Source organism: Lytechinus pictus, chromosome 9 (genome assembly GCF_037042905.1).
Source record: "Lytechinus pictus isolate F3 Inbred chromosome 9, Lp3.0, whole genome shotgun sequence".
Lineage (NCBI taxonomy): Eukaryota > Metazoa > Echinodermata > Echinoidea > Temnopleuroida > Toxopneustidae > Lytechinus > Lytechinus pictus.
In genome coordinates this window covers 3,541,674-3,562,497 of record NC_087253.1, presented here as the reverse complement: position 1 = coordinate 3,562,497, position 20,824 = coordinate 3,541,674, and the positions used below count along the sequence as shown (strand labels likewise).

General features: G+C 38.2%; 1 protein-coding gene across 1 annotated transcript in view; it reads left to right on the top strand.

Annotated features, from left to right (window-relative positions):
- LOC129267985 (phosphatidylinositol 4-phosphate 3-kinase C2 domain-containing subunit beta-like) overlaps positions 1 to 20,824 on the top strand; it is a 53,990-nt gene that overhangs the window by 10,854 nt on the left and 22,312 nt on the right. Inside the window, exons 7-20 of the mRNA XM_064104490.1 lie at positions 384 to 450; positions 1,769 to 2,112; positions 2,853 to 2,975; positions 3,383 to 3,517; positions 4,652 to 4,760; positions 5,614 to 5,759; positions 6,645 to 6,833; positions 8,351 to 8,444; positions 8,913 to 9,007; positions 10,326 to 10,506; positions 16,425 to 16,526; positions 17,896 to 17,988; positions 19,372 to 19,501; positions 20,132 to 20,268. Of these exons, the coding sequence (XP_063960560.1) occupies positions 384 to 450; positions 1,769 to 2,112; positions 2,853 to 2,975; positions 3,383 to 3,517; positions 4,652 to 4,760; positions 5,614 to 5,759; positions 6,645 to 6,833; positions 8,351 to 8,444; positions 8,913 to 9,007; positions 10,326 to 10,506; positions 16,425 to 16,526; positions 17,896 to 17,988; positions 19,372 to 19,501; positions 20,132 to 20,268 (1,945 nt within the window). The remainder of the gene's footprint in view (positions 1 to 383; positions 451 to 1,768; positions 2,113 to 2,852; positions 2,976 to 3,382; positions 3,518 to 4,651; positions 4,761 to 5,613; positions 5,760 to 6,644; positions 6,834 to 8,350; positions 8,445 to 8,912; positions 9,008 to 10,325; positions 10,507 to 16,424; positions 16,527 to 17,895; positions 17,989 to 19,371; positions 19,502 to 20,131; positions 20,269 to 20,824) is intronic.

Below are 20,824 nucleotides of genomic sequence, written 5' to 3'. Positions count from 1 at the left end.
TATTCAAAAGTAAAAATGATAAAATTAGCTTGTCTCAAAGAATAATTAATTTTCTTTATACTCTCAACATTTATTTCAGATAAAAGATAAGATATTCAAGGGTTCCATTTTCTAGGTCAGTGTTTTAATGTTTATGAGAATATGAGAAAGGTTGCACCTTTGTTTTGAAATAAACATATTTTCCTTGTCCAGAAAGTTGAAAATTTAGGTACATATACTCTGATACATGCATGTATAGTTCAAGACTCTAGACTTGTAGGAAGGTGAATTCAAGTTTTACTGTATACACTCATGTTCATTTTCCAAATTCAAATACTGATGTTATTTTTTATTTAATTCTATGTCATTTGGAATTATAATAATGTTCCATTTTATTTTATCAGAATGGGAATCAATGTCTTAATGGATGCCTTCACAACAGAGTCAGAGAAACTCAAGAAAGCAGTTGAGGTATGTTTACAGATTTAACTCTGTCTTAAAGATAACCGAGTTTAGTTACAGCAAACACTGATTTAATGAGAAAGTCTTTAAAATCAAGGTAAATTGTGACTATATCTTCGTAGATTTCGATCTGGTACAGTTACATAAATTGAGCTTTGTGAAAGTGTAAAATCTAAGCTGAAAGACAAGTCACTCTGAAGATCACCAACATAAATATGCATATGTGGGAGAGTGTATTAGTATTGTTTTGACAAAATATGGAGATCATGCTCGAAATTCATGCTTAAATTCTCAGCAAATTGCATAATTTTTTCCAGAATTCTTTGGTACATATTTTATTTTTTATTTCAGTGCATACAGAGACTTGGATAGTACTTTGATTTGATTCTGTGTAATCTATTTTTGAAATCGTTACCATAGCTGGTACTTATCTTTAAGTGGGTACATTTTTTTCCAATTCTTTGAGGGTTCTTTGGCATTTTCTCCCGAGAGAGTTGCTCCTACCAAATATCCACACATTAATCTTAACATTGACCTTGGCCCCGTCTTACAAAGAGTTACGATTGATCCAATCAGCCACAACTATGGAAAGCCAGCTATGTCAACATCGAAAATTAACGTTTGTTCAAAACATTTTCTAGATATGATGTCTCTTCATACATTCATAGTTTTTCTTGAAAATTCAGTGTGTTTCTCTTTGTTTTACAAAGGACAATATGCAAATTTCTTGAAGAAAAAATTATGACGTTGGTAGATTTCCATATACTTGAGATTGATCGAGTCAATTGTTACTATTTGTAAGATGGGGCCCTGAACTTCAAACCTAACTCTCACCTTAATCTTCATCCTTACATCTTTGTGGACCAAAAACCTTACCACATTCCTCACCCTCACCCCATATTAGCAGAGCAGCGGTTGTTGCAGGAGCAAATGCCTAGTTATCCTTTTTGAGACATTAACCCATTGCTTACGGGAACCGGGTGGTCCCTGTGTAAAACCTATGGGATTCAAAGAATCTCGGAGGCAACGGGTTAAATTGAATCCTGTGATTATAGACTTAACTTACATGTACAGCGTTGCTCAAAAGTTAGTGAACCCCACCAGAAAAGTTCTGCCATGTGTTGAACATTCAAATGTGAAGTCGGGGGATAAAATATTACATTCAATGAAGTTTGTTTCTCTGGGCTCGCCTAACATTGTTGTGTTGTCTACATTCAACACTCGACAGGAAGAATTGCATTTTGTGATGGGGTTCACTAACTTTATTTGGAGCCAACTGCACTTGCAACCCTGGTACTAAGCAGAAATGATCCATATCTTGTTTCAGGCCAAGGTTCATCAACCCTACGTGGGTCCTCTTGTCCAAACGGTCAAAGCTATTTGCGCCACTCTCGCCTCCGTGGAATCCAACAGTGTGACCATGGCGGTCAAGATCCTTCAGACCGGTCACTCACCTCTCCTTGCCCTGGAACGACTGACCGATGCTGTCCTTCAGCTTGTTGATATCTACTGCCAGGCCTTTGATACCGATCTTGGACCGGAGCTGTCGCCGGGCGTGGCCTCCAAGAGGGGGACGATCGAGGCCGGTCTGGAAGACATCACCACCCTGGGACAGTGCTTAAGGGTCAAGATAGCTTCGGCACATAGGCTTCCTCTGCAGTGGAAAAATGCGTAAGAACTCAAATCTTTCAAGATTCATGATAGTGTTTTAACAGATTGGTGAGTAGTGGTTAGACCAGAGAAATCCTGCACAAAAAGATGTGTGTTATTTTGTGTGAATTTGTATGATTGATATCCTTCTTTTAATTCTGGCAAACAAATTTCTGTTTTCCCCAAAAGCATTTGACTTGGACAAATTTCCCTTTATATTCACTTCAATTTCATGCATCTCTCCAAACATCTCACTTTTTGAACCTTGTCTCTCTTTTTGTATAAATTCATTTGGGCTCCCTTGCTTCAATAAAATATCTGGAGGAGGTTTCATGAAACTTTTTATAGTAACTTATTTGCAATAACATCCTAAAGTTACCAATATCATTCAGTTTGATTGGTAAATTTGCTATAGATATTATGCATTTCTTATTATAAAAGGGCCCTGTCTTACAAAGAGTTGCGATTGATCCAATCAACCAAAACTATGGAAAGCCAGCAACGTCAACACCTAAAATGCATGTTTATTCAAAATATTTTTCTAGATGTGATGTATATTCTTACATGTATTGTAAGTACATTGTGCAAATTTTCAGTAGAAACAAATTATGACATTGATTGACTTCCATATAGTTGGGATTGATTGGATCAATCGTAACTCATTGTAAGATGGGGGTTGGTCTTTATGTAATAGAACCCTGACATGAATAAACTAACTCTCACTTTTTCAACTTTCTCTTCTTTTATGTTTGTCCATTCAGTCATGACATGTTTGCAGTCACCTGTCAGGTGTTTTATGGCGGTCAGCCGGTCCACACCCAGGTTGAGACATGGCCGTCAAGAATCTCCAATGGATTCTTTGATAAAGTCACATGGCATGAAGAGTAAGTATTCATACTTCCTAGGTTCTTACTTCAGGCTGAAAATAACATAATTAGAATGATAACGATAATATGTCCACTTACATAGGGATGTTACTATGTGCATATACTCAACTGCGCTTTGATTCGTGGTATCATATTATTACCTTGGCCGTAGCTGAGCCGCCATATCGGCGCTAAAGGGTCAAGGAATAAATCATACCAGGAACCCATTCACCTCATCTGGGTCAAGTGCATCACAATGTGCGTAAATTTCTTTCTTGGACGTCTTTCAGGTGTGAGGTGTGTGGAGCTTGGCTGTTTGTGCTTCACAGTCAGTGGGCAACATTTTGATGCGCTCTGCCAAACAAGTTTGATGGTGGTTATATAAAATATGAAATTACTCAATTTATGTCTCCTATTCTTTACAGTGTGGAGCTTCCGATACCAATCAGCAGATTGCCAAGAGAAGCAAGAATCTGTCTCACGTTATGTGGAGTGGACATGAACAGTGGAGAGAGAACGGTGCTTGGATGGGTAGCTGTACCACTGTTTAACTTTAGAAGGTATCCCGATGATGAAGATGATGATGTTGATGGTGATGATGATGATGATGATGATAGTGATGATGATGATGTTGATGATGATGATGATGATGATGATGATGATGATGATGATGATGATGATGATGATGATGGTGATGATGATGATGATGATGATGTTGATGATGATGGTGATGATGATGATGATGATGGTGATGATGATGATGATGATGATGATGATGATGTTGATGATGGTGATGATGATGATGATGATGATGATGATGATGATGATGATGATGATGATGATGATGGTGGTGGTGATGATGATGATGATGATGATGGTAATGATGATGGTGATGATGATGATGATGATGATGATGATGATGATGATGATGATGATGATGATGATGATGATGGTGATGGTGATGATGATGATGATGATGATGTTGATGATGGTGATGATGATGATGATGATGATGATGATGATGATGATGATGATGATGATGATGATAATGGTGGTGGTGGTGATGATGATGATGATGATGATGATGATGATGATGATGGTGGTGGTGATGATGATGATGATGATGATGGTAATGATGATATTGGTGGTGGTAGTGATGGTGATGCTGATGACCATGATGATAATGACGAGGTTACGATGATCATGATGATGATAATGAACATGGTGATAGAGATGATGATGATGATGATGGTAATGGAAATGGTGAGGATTATGGTGATGATGATGATGATGATAGTGATGATGATGGTAATGGAAATGGTGCGGATTATGGTGGTGATGAAGATGATGGTGATGATGAGGATGATGATGATGGTAATGGAAATGGTGAGGATTATGGTGGTGATGATGGTGATGGTGATGATGAGGATGATGATGATGGTAATGGAAATGGTGAGGATAATGGTGGTGATGAGGATGATGATGATGATGGTAATGGTGAGAATGATGGTGGTGATAATAATGGTAGTGGAGGTGCTGGTGGGAGAATGATGGTGGTAATGTTGATGAAGAATATTCATTAGACTGCTGAGATGCAAAGCCATCATACAGATGTTGGTTATATTGATGGCGATTCACCATAATTTAGAGTCATATTTATGCATCAATGCGATAATTTATTCTTTCCTGTGCAGTGTTCTTCTGACAGGCAGTCAGTTGCTGGGCTTATGGCCTGAGAGTCGTGCTAACCCTATTGGAACTTGTGCCTCCAACCTTCTCAGTCCAAACAGTGCTATTCTCCAGGTTCGTACAAAGTATATCATGAATAAAATGGATAATGACTTGTTGAATACTGAGTTATGCCATTAAAATTTTAAACTTTTAAGGGTCGTTTTGAGAATTTTTGTTCTTGTTGGAAATTCATTTATTTTGCTTTTTAAGGGTCGTGTGAGAATTTTTGTTGTTGTTGTTGGAAATTCATTTGTTTTTGTTGCTGAATAAGTTTGGTACTGTAGCTCTGGATTAGATTGGGTCATTGGGGCATGTCACATTCTTGTTTAAATACATGTGTTATGCTTTTTTGTGTGTTTTTTTGCCAAAAATCCTGATCTGTTTATCACTTGATTAGCTCACTATATGGGTTGACTTCCCACCAAGCTTGATGAAATTAGATGATTCGTGAGCAAATGATCTGCTGTATAGTTACGCTCAAAAGTAAGTGAGCCTCACCATGAAATGCACACCTTCATGCTGAGTGTTGAATGTAGACAACAACATTACAATATTCGTTAAGAACCCTCTGCACTATTCATATAAGAGTAGGGGGAAACACCGGTGTAGTGGTCCACCTGCACTCCCCCAATCAGTTATATCGGGAGGAGAGACCTGCGGGTCACAGTGGTTCAGTTCGCTTTAAGCCTCCCAGACACAGGCGACCCCAAACAAATGATGATGATAATCGGCGAGCCAAGTGGAACAAACTTTATTGATTGTAATATTTTATCAACTGACTTTACAATAAAATATCTAAAACAGGCCAGAACTTGAACACTTTTAACGTGGTAAGTTTCTGGTGGGGTTCACTAACTTTTGAGCACCACTGTAAGTTGACTTCCCACCAAATTTGATCTATTTTATCACTTGATTTGCTAACTAGGTTGACTTCCCGACGTTCAAGCATGTTGTGATCTTTCCTCCCATCGAGCCTAAGAAAGCGGTCAATCGTCCCACCAGTTTCACAGCATTAGAAGAGCATGAGCAGTATCGGCTTCATGGTATCCTCAAGAAAGACTCGTTATCACCGTAAGTTACTCCTTGTTCATTAATCTTCTTAATCATCGTCTTCATCGTCATTGTCTACCTCATCATCATCAGCATTGTCACTATCATCATCGTCATCATCATCATCATCACCATCATCACCATCATCATCACCTTCACCATCGCATTTTCATCATCAGGTTCCTTGTTATCATCTTCATCATCACCACCACCATTGTATTTTCATCATTATTGCCATCATTGTCATCTAAATCATTATCTTCATAATTATCATCATCATCATCTCATCATCATCACCATTATCATTATCATCATCATCATCATTCATCATCATCATCATCTTCATCATCACCATCACCATCGTCATCATCATCATCATCATCATCATCATCATCACCATGATCATCACCTTCACTATCGCATTTTCATCATCAGATTCCTTGTTATCTTCATCATCACTACCACCACCACCATCATCCTCATCATCACCATCAAGATCCCATGAACCATGATAATGAAAACAGATGCTCTTAAAGAAATTTCTATTGGCCAATCACATTGGAGGATTTCAGTAGCTTACAACATATACAAGCAAAATGAATAGGGTTCTTTGAAATATGTTATTGCTTTTTACTTTAAAGATATTCCTAGAAAACCAATGGATAACATAGAAATTTGGCAAGGAGACAGAATGTTATGTGCTCGAAATTTTGATTTGTTGTTGTTGCTGGATGGTTCAAAGAGGGTTAAAATGGAGAATGAATTGATGGGGGTAACAGCAATTCTTGTGAGTGTGAGGTAAAAGTGGCCACCTTTTAACAGGTACAAATGAGGATTAAAGTTTGGTCTTCTAAAGGACTTTAGGATGTTCTAGACTTTAGAATTTCTCTGATCTCATCGTTGCAGATTGAGGGAGGATGACGCTACGTTCCTGTGGAACAAACGTCACTTCTGCACCCGTATCAGCTGGGCTTTAGCCAGGGTCTTACAGGTAGCACCCAGCTGGGATTGGGCCTGTCTGGCTGATGTCTATGCTCTGATGGAGGAATGGGTTCCCTTAGATCCCCTAGACGCTCTTCAGCTTCTTCACCCAAGGTACGTTACAAATTTGTCTCGTTGGTGCAAGAACGCCCTTAAAGGGATGATCTGGGGTGAAAATATTTATATCAAAATAAATAGAGCAAAATTATCAGAGCAAAATGCTGAAAATTTCATCAAAATTGGATAACAAATAATGAAGTTATTGAATTTTAAAGTTTATCAATATTTTGTTATACATGTATGCACATCATCATGAATATTCATTAGGTGGGCTGATGATGTCACATCCCCACATTCCCTTTTCTTATGTTATTACATGAAATCATAAATGTTTCATTTTTTCATACATGTGTAAATGATGTGTGTCCATTATAATGAAATAAGTTGTAGCAGTAAATAACTAATGCACTTAATCAGTTGTCAATCCAATCGTTTTAGTTCTTGGTAGAAACGTTTTGAATAAACCTAATTTCATATTATAAAATACAAAAGAACAAGTAGGGATATGACATCATCAGCCCACCTAATGAATATTCATAAAGACATGCCTAGAACTGTTTCACCGGAATAATGCAAATCTTTAAAATTCAATAACTTTGTTATTTGTTATCCGATTTTGATCAGATTTTCAGCATGTTGCTCTGTGAATTTTATTCTGTTTATTGAGATATAGATGTCTCCAGCCTGGACCATCCCTTTAACACCACTCTTTCATGCATTGCATGTGTGCAACAACGCCTTAGCTGCACGCACAAGGGCATTGCATAAGGGCGTTTCTGTACAGATGGGGTGTGCGAAAACGTTTATCTAAGGGCGTTCTGGCATTGACATGACAAATTACAAATTGACTATGGAGGGGGAAAACCAAAAGCTGCCAGGGCTTATTGAGGATATTCCCAAATTACAATAATGATTTAAAGAACAAACTTTAAGTGTTTCCCCCAAAAAATGTTAAAGGCAAAGAAGAGAGAATCAAAGCAAAACAAGAGTAACAGATTGGTAATGAAAATGAGATTGGATTGTAGACAGAAAGAGAGATGGACATGGAGCATGTTTCTATGAATTGTATTACTTAATATTTTTGCATTTGTATCAGTTTGTATCAACTTTTATATTTGACCTACATATAAGTTTGCTGATCGAAGTGTCTAAAGTTTCTTTTAAAATGAATTATTTGATCTTTGTATATTTGACCTAGGTTTGCTGTAAAGTCAAAGGTTTTTTTTGCAAATTATTTGACCTTTGTATATTTGACTTAGTTTTGCTGTATTGGTTGAAGTTTTTGTTCAAAGTAAATTATTTGACCGTTTTATATTGAGCGAGGTTTGCTGATCAACATATAAGGTCAAAGTTCTTGCAAATTTATTACTTGACCTAGGTTTGCTGACCGACATATAAGGTCGAAGTTCTTTCGAATTATTTATTTGACCTTTGTATATTTTACCTGGGTTTGCTGTAAGGTTTACTTTATTTTTCAAATTGATCATTTGACCTACAGTAGATTTGCTGATCAGCTTGTAAAGTCAAAGTTCTTTCAAATTAATGATCTGACCTTTGTATATTTGACCTAGGTTTGCTGATCAACATGTAAGGTCAAAGGCTGTTCAGTGGATCCAACCTCTGGAAGACGATGAACTATGTGATTACTTGCCACAACTTGTACAGGTAAAGTATTGTCTGCGCCAGGTTGAAGGAATGACCCCTTCTCCATTGTAATAATCTAACTTTGCTTGTTTGATCACATCAAACATTGCCTAAATGACAAAGGGAAAAATAAACCCTAACAAAAAATAATGATTCTCCTGAGATTTGCACAATCTCCTAAGTGAAAACAGAGAATCACACTGAATATTCAAGAGAATGATGAATGTATGAATATACATCATATCTATAAAGTATTTTGAATGAATCTGCATCCATAGTTGTGGTTGATCGGATCAATCGCAACTCTTTGTAAGACGGGGCCCTGGTATGAATACACATTATGCACTCAAAATATAAATAATTCCAGAAAGTAATGTGGTATTGATTTGTGAAGTGTATTTTTACAGTTAAGAATATTGCTAATTGTAAGAGGTTGAGTGACTGATGATCAATTTATTTTCTACTATTCTTCTTTTCATTCTCAAACAGGCGCTGAAGTATGAGAGTTATCATGACTCTGCCCTGGCTAGTTTCCTCATTGAACGTGCTTTAAGCAGCATTCGAATAGCACAGTACCTCTACTGGTGAGTTGAATAAACAAATTTATCTCCGAAACATCTCTTCTGTAGACCTCTTCAAAAAACATTTTAAAACACACCTGTATATCTACAAACCTTGACTTGTCTTGTGCCATAAACAGTGCTTTGTATCCTCTGGAAAAAGCGATGTATAAATCCAATTATTATTATCATTATTATTTATTTCAATCTTTATTATGTCCCATGTAAAACACCTACCATCAATCAGGCATGCCATCAATACATGAACTCAAATAAGAATACTCTCCCCAAAGTTTTGGTTAAATGGTGGAGAAATGTGTGTAAGAAATTTGGCATTTCACATAGAAAGTGCACTGATACCAGACTACCAAACATAATTGCTGAATTGCTCTACTTGTTTACTACACACAATAATTCGGGGGAAAGGTATACATGTAACACCCTTATTAACAGTGTGTAGGGGAACCCAGATTAGTGTCTGCTGCTATAATACAAAGCATAGCGATTTCATTGTCCACACACTTAACGGGTGTTGCACAAAAATATTTGCAATCAATTGCCAATTTAAGATACAAATTTACAAGTGATTACATCAACTTTAACTAAATATAAAGCAAATCAATTCATACTTGTTGATGTAAGAGGCAGGTTATCAATTAATTGTAAATTTGCCATGAATTGACTTGCGATCGATTGCAAGTGTCTTGCATCGCCCCACTAGTGTCACAGAAAGAGATGCCATTCTCTGGAGTGTTGTAGAAAGAGTTGCAGTCATTCACAGATGTTCACTGGTAATTGTTGAAAATCAAGTTGAAATTGAATTTTGAAGTTATGTTTGATTGCAACTCTTCCATCGATCTGTTGCTGAGGTGATATTAAATCTTGGGCCTGCAACACAAAGCTTAGCAATCATTGGACAATTTTTTTTTAACGATTGATTGCATTGCATTAATGTACAATTAATCATTAAAATCAAGCGTACGATTAATCTCTAATCTTTGTGTTATGGTACCCAGGATGTAAAAAGGTGGATTAAATTATCACTGTCTGACCATTCAAGCAATAGTAGTAATACAATGTACGTGCTTCAAATTTGTGGAGCATTTCATGAGAGAACTTGTCAGAAGTTTTATCCGACAAGTCCTGTTTTATCTGACAGTTACCATTGGAAATGTGCTTCTCAGTCAGTCAAAATCAAAGGAAATTTGTCGGATCTGACAACTTGTCTGACGAAAATGTTGATGAAACACTCCCCTGGTCCCAAAGTTTATGAGGGTGGATTTCTCTCGTAGATACAGCTCTTCTTGAATATGGTATTTCTTTTTTAATTTGCTATTTGTAGGTACCTTCATGATAGCAAGCATGATCATAAGTTCAGTCAGAGAGCCGAGATGGTATTGTGTGCCTCGCTCAGCGTCTGTGGACGAGCTTTGCGTCAACAGTTCAGGAAGCAAGATGCTCTGATGCTGAATCTGAGCAACATCGCTGAACAGGTCAAAGCCGCTAAAGACTCAGTGAGACCGGTAAGCTATTTTAAGGAATTAAAAGCACTCTAAGAACTAACTTCGGTTAGATATCTGGGCAATAAGCTGTGTCATGTCCTTTATTAGGAATGCTGCTTTAGAGGTACTTTATGGCCCGTATTCTGTAGTCGGGTTTAACTTAAACTCAGGCTTAAAGTTGTGGTTTAAGTATGGACAGCCAATTGTTACATAAATCACTAACAGTAGGGATATAATGTATCAGCCCATTTGGCTCTCAAATCATTCATAATTGTCTAGGAAGTATATATAGATGATTGTCTTCACCATCGATGAATCAGGAAAGAGCACAGCAAACATAAGAAACGTACAACTTAATAAAAAAATTGATACTTTTGGCTGTCCATACTTAAACCACAACTTTAAACCCGAGTTTAACTTAAACCTGACTTCAGAATACGGGCCTATGTGTTTTATTCGCAGTCATCCCATGTAGCTCATTGTCTTGTCTTTGATGAAATATGAGGATTGGTAATGAAAAGTTGCTTGTGGGAAAGATATGGCACTTACTTTTGCAGAGGTGCATTATAGTCCAGTAGATATGTGAAAAAGATGCTCAAATCTGGCAGAAAGTGTGAAATTTGGCATACAGGGGTATTTTTGGGCGCTGGTTTCAAAAATTGCCGGCCCCAAGCGATTTGACCATCGGGTCGGCCGCCATTTTGAAATCCAAAATGGCCGCCATGAAAAATCATTAAATGTCATTTTCTTTAGTTTTTCATGTCATGTGACACTGAAATTTGGCATATAGGGGTATTTTGAGGCACTGATTTCAAATATTGCCGGCCCCCAGCAATTTGACCATTTGGCCGGCGACAAAATGGCCGCCATCTTGAAATCCAAGATGGCCGCCATGATATATTATTGCAATCATTTTCTCGAGTTTTATATGAACTGCGGTATTGAAATTTGGCATATAGGCCTAATTTGGGGTGCTAATTTCAAAAATTGCAGACCCCAAGCGATTTGACCATCGGGTCGGCCGCCATTTTGAAATCCAAAATGGCCGCCATGAAAAATCATTAAATGTCATTTTCTTGAGTTTTTCATGTCATGTGACACTGAAATTTGGCATATAGGGGTATTTTGAGGCACTGATTTCAAATATTGCCGGCCCCCAGCAATTTGACCATTTGGCCGGCGGCAAAATGGCAGCCATCTTGAAATCCAAGATGGCCGCCATGATATATTATTGCAATCATTTTCTCGAGTTTTATATGAACTGCGGTATTGAAATTTGGCATATAGGCTTAATTTGGGGTGCTGATTTCAAAAATTGCCGGCCCCAAGCGATTTGACCATCGGGTCGGCCGCCATTTTGAACTCCAAAATGGCCGCCATGAAAAATCATTAAATGTCATTTTCTTGAGTTTTTCATGTCATGTGACACTGAAATTTGGCATATAGGGGTATTTTTAGGCACTGATTTCAAATATGGCCGGCCCCCAGCAATTTGACAATTTGGTCGGCGGCAAAATGGCCGCCATTTTGAAATCCAAGATGGCCACCATGAAAACTCATTAAATGTCATTTTCTTGAGTTTTACATGATATGTGACACTGAAATTTGGCATATAGGGGTATTTTGAAGCACTGATGTCAAATATTGCCGGCCCCCAGCAATTTGATCTCCAGGTCAGCGACAAAACGGCCGCCATCTTAAAATCCAAGATGGCCGCCATGAAAGATAATTTGCTCAAGTCTTACGTATGGCCTGTAACACTTTAGATTTGGAGAAAAACTTGATCTTTGCATCGTTGATCAATGAAAAGAAGATAATAAATAGATGCTATTTTGAATTCCAATATGGTTACCAAGTTTGAATGATGTACATCATTATAATGGTGAGTAAAACCCATAGTATAGGCACTGAAAACAAATCGAACACAAGCACATCTTTGTCCGTTGCAAGGATTACAATACTTTGGCACCCTTAATTGCTGATATAGATGTTACTTAAGTATGAAGCACCATACATGTATACACAAACCAGCTAGATTCTTCTGCAGTTACACATTTGAAGTGGCTTTGGTTGAATAATAACCATCCGGAACAATCATTTTCTGTTGAGAGGCTGTAAATTATAATAATATAGGGTATTTATATTGCGCACATATCCACCTTGTTAGGTGCTCAAGGCGCTCCTATATTACCCGGCTAAGCTAGGCGTTCATAGCGCACACAGCTTTTTAAGGAATTACTTCCTACCGGTACCCATTTACCTCACCTGGGTTGAGTGCAGCACCTTGTGGATCAGTTTCTTGCCGAAGGAAATTACGCCATGGCTGGGATTCGAACCCACGACCCTCTGTTTCAAAGTCCGAAGACTAATCCACTGGGCCACAACGCTCCACTTATTTCTTCATATGATCTGCAGTATTGCACTTTGACATATCGACGGAGTGTGGGGTGCTTATTTAAAATAATGCTGGCCCTCAGTGATCTGATCCCGAGTCAGAAGCAAAATGTCAGCCATCTTGAAATCCAAGATGGCTGCCATGAAAAAAGATCATTGAAAAAAATCACTTTATCTAGTATCACATAACGTATTATTTTAAAGTTTGGCATCTAGGGATATTGAAAATGCCCCCAGTAATCTGTCCAATAGATATGCTGCAAAATGGCCACATCTTGAAATCTAGAGAGGAACTACTGTCATGAAAATTCATCAAAATCATTTTCTTGGTTTTAAATAATTTGAGGCACTGCATTTTAGACATACAGGCAAGTTTTTGGCCTGCTGGTTTGAAAATATTGCTCCAATAATTGCAATATTTAATTACAAATCAACATGAAGAAAACTGCTCCAGACTTGAAGTACTGATGGTTATAGTGGTATGATGATGATGAAGAAATTAATATCAATGATGGATGATAATAATACACATTTTATTGTTCAAAATAGAATTCAGTAACAGAAATGCTCCGAAAATTTATTTTGCCCATACCCTGTAGATCGTGAGCCCGGCAGCAATTTGGCAGCGCCACACAGTCAGACGTTGCTCTATCCCTTAAAAAGGGGAGTTCACCCCGGAGAAAAGTTTGTTGTAAAAACAAAAGAAAATATGATATAAAAATGATATAAGTGGATCCATCAAAGATATTAGAATTTTAAGTTTTTGATTTGTGACGTCATATAGGCTACTGTACGAGCAGCTGCCCCATTATGTTGTGTGATATAAAATGCATAAAGGGTTCATCATGGGTATTTTTTATCTTTCTGGAGCGGGTGTGAAATCATTTGTTTGTTGATATACCGAGGCTTCAATAAAAACATTTTGATTTTTTTAGGAGGCTACATTTCATTGATTTTGTACTATAAGAAACATGGGGGAACTGCTTGCATCTGACGTCACAAATAGACCAAATGAAATTCCAATAGTTTTTTAAATATTTGATGGAATTTCCTCAAACCTTCAATATTTTTTCATTATTTATTCTGTTATTGTTTCAATAATTTTTTTGTCAGGTTGAACTTCCCTTTAATTCGTTGACTGCCAAACAGGTTAGAAGGAACTCCCCTCTTTTAAAATCTTTTGGTCTGATGCTGTCGGAGCTTGAACTCCCGATCTCCCGATCGAGAGGCGAACATGCTCCCATTGTCAGATTGTCGAACACACGATGGTTATCCAAAAATGCCAAATTTCAAAATAATGACTACGTTATAATTATGATACTTATTTTTTTATGAATTTTTTTATGGCAGCCATCTTGGATTTCAAGATGGCTGCCATAAATTGGATGAACATTACTGAATTCGAGAGAAGTCTATGGAGATCACAGGGAAATCCCAGTTGTGGGCGATTCCATCAAACTTAAAACACGTGTAGAAAGCAACTCGGACGCAAAAAGAAAGCTTATTTTCTTCTCTTTCGACTGATGATACATATATTTTGATTGCTTGAAAACACTTGGTTATTTACCATCTAATCAAAAGACACATAACATAATTTCACCCAAGACCACAATAATATATGCATGTGCGTAAGCCCGTTTTTATACAGTATTCAATGGGGCTTCAGCAATGTGCCCGTACCGCACGTTCCAGGCACAAATTTTGTGTTTCATTTTTAGCCATCGAACCCATGACGATATACATTGTTTAGCTCAAAATTTTACATTTTCTTGTCGAAAAATTATGAATTCCACGATATATAATTTGCAAGAGAAGTTCAGTTGTTGAAATCTATCATATGCGATATAGCTCCCATCGTTTTGCCTGTAAAACGGGAAATCTACGCAGTTTCAGACTCGTAGCAAGGATTGGCGATAGTACCATGACAAATCTGTGTGGTGGAATAGTGTATTCCATGGAGGGTGAAATCAAGCTCATACAACAACGGTCACCCTTCGCACCCATTGTTCACCTGACATGTATATCTACCATGCACCCCTATCGACGTGTCTTTATGTATTGGTGATACGCTTAAGTGCACTCGAACGTTTGCAGTGAAAGGGAGAAGAAATTTGAGGTCTTATTTTTCGATATGCATGGCGGCCATCTTGGATTTCAAAATGGCGGCCGACCCGATGGTCAAATCACTTGGGACCGGCAATATTTGAAATCAGCACCCCGAATTAAGCCTATATTCCAAATTTCAATACCGCAGTTCATATAAAACTCGATAAAATGATTGCAATAATAAATCATGGCGGCCATCTTGGATTTCAAGATGGCGGCCATTTTGCCTCTGACCACATGGTCGAATTGCTGGGGGCTGGCAATATTTGAAATCAGTGCCTCAAAATCCCCAAACTGCCAAATTTTAGTGTCACATGTCACGTAAAACTCAAGCAAATTACATTATTGATTTCTCTTGGCGGCCATTTTGGATTTCAAAATGGCGGCCGACCCGATGGTCAAATCACTTGGGACCAGCAAAATTTGAAATCAGCACCCCGAATTAAGCTTATATGCCAAATTTCAATAGCGCAGTTCATATAAAACTCGAGAAAATGATTGCAATAATATATCATGGCGGCCATCTTGGATTTCAAGATGGCGGCCATTTTGCCGCTGGACAAATGGTCAAATTGCTGGGGGCTGGCAATATTTGAAATCAGTGCCTCAAAATACCCATATATTCCAAATTTCAGTGTCACATGCCATGTAAAACTCATGAAAATGACATTTAATGATTTTTCATGGCGGCCATCTTGGAGTTCAAAATGGCGGCCGACCCAATGGTCAAATCGCTTGGGGCCGGCAATTTTTTTAATCAGCACCCCAAATTAAGCCTATGTGCCAAATTTCAGTACCGCAGTTCATATAAAACTCGAGAAAATGATTGCAATATTATTTCATGGCGGCCATTTTGGATTTCAAGATGGCGGCCATTTTGCCGCCGGCCAAATGGCCAAATTGCTGGGGGCCGGCAATATTTGAAATCAGTGCCCCAAAATACCCATATATGCCAAATTTCAGTGTCACATGCTATGTAAAACTCAAGAAAATGACATTTAATGATTTTTTTATGGCGGCCATTTTGGATTTCAAAATGGCGGCTGACCCGATGGTCAAATCGCTTGGGGCCGGCAATTTTTGAAATCAGCGCCCAAAAATACCCCTGTATGCCAAATTTCACACTTTCTGCCAGATCCGAGCATCTTGGCCATTTTTTGTCACATAACCGCTCCACTATTAATCCAATGGGTTGGACAGGAGAAAAATAGCATGAGCTGTATTGTGTAAGAAATATGGACATGTAAACAAACAAATATATGTAATTCTTTGTCACACCGATGACCAGTGAAGTTCATCCGATTTGATCCCAAACATTAATATGTAGCAATGCCAGGTTTTTGTGTAGACCCATGTACTTGTTTCTCTGCTGTGCATTTTTTTTTATTCCAAACATCCCTGTCCATACACTGTATCACCATGATCCTTTTCATGTCCAGGCTCTTCTTCACAAGGCTCTAGGAACTCTTCCTGCAGACCTGTCACAGAAGGTTCGTCTACCAACCAACCCAAGCTTGGAAATCAACGGCATCGATGTACAGGTAGGTCATTCTTTATCAGGAACCTTTGCATTCTAATCTCGGCGGTGTTCATCTGGGTCGAGTGTTCGAATCCCACCATGGTCTAGCGTCCTTTGGCAAGGCGTTAATCCACACTTTGCCACTCTCGACCCAGGTGCTAAATGGGTACCCGGTAGGATGTGAAAGTCATTGTAGCTTGTCCAGTACTCGGTGGGCCTCACCGGCGACTGACTGGAATACTCCCCAGGGAGTGAAGGATGTGCACACATTGTATGTGGGAATGATTGAATCCGATGACTGGGATACTGATACATGTATATCTGTAAAGCGCTTAGACACGTCGTTCCGATGTATTTAGCGCTATATAAAAGCGGATTATCATCATTTTAATTATTATTATCTTGGAATTAATGGTTGTTTAGATATTATGGGGTACAGGATTTGCAAACTCATTTTGGTCCATCTCTGGAATAATCTCCCTATGGTTATTACATACATGTAGGAGACTGCACTTACGTTGGTAGATTTAAATGTTACCTTAAGACCACCGCACACCTTACGACCCGACTGGTCGGCGACTGGCTTGCGACTGAGTGAGGGGAGATGAATCGCAAGTTAGTCATAAGCCTCGACACCGCACACCTTGCGATCCGATCTGCGACTCACGCATGCGCTTTTTGCTTTTTGGCATTGCAACTGAGGAAGTGCGCTTACTACTGCGTAAGCGCATTGTTTATCATATACGCGTCGTGCAACTCTGCTGTCTGATTGGCTGGAAGTTGGATTGAGCTTGCGATTTAGTCATAAGGATTCGACATGTCAAATCCTTCCGATTTTCCTTGCAACTTGTCTCTGACCGGTCTACGACTCGAAGCTGACAAGAGCTGTGACATCACATTTCCCCTCACCCAGTCGCAAGCCAGTCGCCGACCAGTCGGGTCGTAAGGTGTGCAGTGGCCTTTAAAGGTAAAAAAATCTAGTTGCAGCAAGCAATTATTTCATGAGAAAGACTTAAAAATCAAGGTTAATTGTTAGCCTATTCTCTTCTATTTTATTCAGCTATGTTCATACTTCATGTGTTTCGTGTTCACGTGATATGATTATTTCTCGTTTCTATTTATCTAGGTGTGTTCATACTTTTCATCCTCCATGTTCAAGTTATATGATTCTTTGTTCTATTTTCTCAAGGTGTGTTCATACTTTGCATCATTCATGTTCAAGTATTACGTTTCTTTTTCTGTTCTATTTTATCTAGACATGTTAATGCTAAACATCCTTTACATTCAAATGATATAATTCTTTTTATCTTGTATTCCATCTAGGCATGTTCATACGTCACACCCTTCACGTTCAAGTGATGATTCTTTTTCTATTTTGTTTTTTTATCTAGGCATGTTCATACTTTACGTCTTTCACTGTTCCTCTGAAGCTACATTGCCGTAATATAGATCCAATGGGAGAAGACATAGTCATTATGTTCAAGGTTTGTGCAAACTGGGTTTTAATCTTATTGATTCATCATTAGGCACAGTATGTTCCACAACTTGAATCCCGCTAGAAAGCCGTTATTTTAATTTTATAGGGGCTTTCCAGCGGACTATTTCATAAAGATTTACAATTGTCAAAACACAAAGTATGAAGTGGTTTGCGTAGAAACCAGTGTGCAGTGTGCAAATCTTGCAGATCCATGTACTTCCTCAGTTTTCATCCAGTGCCAATGAAACTTGGTACACACATTGTTCTGGGATCGAATACATGTATGGCACATATTTTAGATGTGTTGGATATTTCACCGCCATGGTTACAACATACATGTATATAGGCAAATAAAACAGGTTAAATTGTATTAAGCCCTATATAAATGTTACATATTAAAATTATTTTTATTATAAATGATTTTTTTTAATTCATGTACATATATTTTATTCAAATAACATCGTACTGATTGGGTCTTCAGTGATATTTCTTGTTTGTGACGAGGCCCTGTAACACAAAGATAAGCGATTAAAGCTAAATGAAAGTAGTTGCAGTAAAACACTGATTTCATGAGAAAGTCTGTAAAACCATGGTTAAGCATTACTATATCATCGTGGATCTAGATCTGGTACAGTTACATAAACTGAACTTTGTGTAATCATAAAATCTAAGCTGAAAAAACGATCACACAGAAGATCGCTAACACAGATAGGCACACGTGGGACAGTGTATATTATTATTGCTGGAATAAAGGCCTGACGGAAGTGCCAGAATCCTTAGGCACATATTGTTTCTTCATACAAACAGGCACTTGGGTGGTCATTATATTGGATTCTTTAAAAAGTCATTTTGAGATTGTTACCACAACTGGCATTTATCTTTAATCGCTAATTTGAAAACATTTTTGATTGGTTTCTAACCAGTCTATTGAGCAAAATGTACATGCAAGTATGGTCTTGATAGACCATTTCATTTAGCGATTAATGGCTAACCATTTCAAGAGCAATGTTTTATACATAGCAATGTTTTCCCAGCTTTAAGCCAGGAGTGTGGGTGCGTCGTGGTCTAGTGGTTCTGACTCTCGCCTTTGAAACAGAGGGTCGTGTGTTCGAATTGTAGCCATGGCGTATTTTCCTTCAGCAAGAAATTTATCCACACTGTGCTGCACTCGACCCAGGTGAGGTGAATGGGTACCCGGCAGGAGTAATTCCTTGCATGCACTGAGCGCCGGTGATGGTAGCTCGAGCTAAAGCCGGGGTAATAATAGCAGCGCTTTGTATCCTCTGGCAAAAAGCGCTTTATAAATCCAACTATTATTATTATTATTGTTAACCTTTGTGTTAGGGGGCCCTGGTCAAACTTTATGTCTGTCTGGTCTTTTTTTGTTCAGGCTGGGGAGGATATGAGACAAGATATGTTGACAATGCAGATGATTCGTATCATGGATAAACTATGGCTAGCTGATGGTCTAGATCTAAGGATGGTCACTTTCAGATGCATGACAACAGGAGCACATAGAGGTAATGGAATAGAGATTTGAACTTCAAGGAGCTTTTTTTCGCAAAGATTTAAGTATGATAAATGCTCTTAAATGAGAGAGTTAGTAATTTTTCCTCAAGATTTTTACTACATGTACATTGGAAGAGCTGTGGTCTATTGGTACTGACTCGCCTTCTAATCAGAGGCTCGTGTGTTCCAATCCCACTGCAGCCTAGCGTCCTTTAGCAAGGCATTAATTCACACTTTACCATTCTCCACTCGGGTGCTAAATGGAAACCTGATTGGGTGTGAAAGTCTTTCTAGCTTGTCCAGTATTGTGTGTGACTCATAATGCAACTGGCTGGAATACTCCCCAGGGAGTGGAGGATGTGCATACATTGTGTGCGGCAATGACTAATAACCCTCATGATTTGGGTAATAATAAATCCCAAAGCGCTTAGATACAAACAATGTATGTCTTAAGCGCATTATAAATAACCAGATTATTAATACTGTTATTATTTTCATTATTTCACAATCTTTGGCTTTTTTGACAATGTCAGAACTTTATTGCCTTGATTTTAAGAATTTTCGATAAAGTATTACTCATTGCAACTATTATTTCATGTTTAGTTTCAAGGCAAGCTTCTCACTTTGTATACTCCCTCTAGGTCTTGTTGAGTTGGTTCCTGAATCTGAAACGCTTCGGAAGATACAGGTCGAGCATGGGGTCACCGGATCCTTTAAGGACAAGGTCCTAGCAGAATGGCTCCAGAAGCATAACCCAACGGAACTCAACTATCAGAAAGTAAGGATCAGGATAATAGCTGATTGGATGAAAGAAGGAATGAAGGAATAAAGAATGATGATGATGATGATGATGATGGTGATGATGTTGGTGATGATGGTGATGATGGTGATGATGATGATGATGATGATGGTGATGATGATGATGGTGATGATGATGATGATGGTGATGATGATGATGATGATGATGATGATGATGGTGATGATGGTGATGATGGTGATGATCATCATAATGATGATGGTGATGATGATGATGATCATGATGATGAGGGTAATGATGATGATGATCATGATGATGAGGGTAATGATGATGATGATGATGGTGATGATGAGGGTGATGATGAGGGTAATAATGATGATGATGATGATGATGAGGGTAATGATGATGGTGATGATGGTGATGATGATGGTAATGATTATTATGACAATGAAGTTGATGATGATTTTGATGATAACGATGAGGATGATGATTATGATCGATATGGCGATGATAGCGATGTTGTTAAGATGATGATGATGATAATATCATCATCCCTGATATCATATTCTGTTTTTCT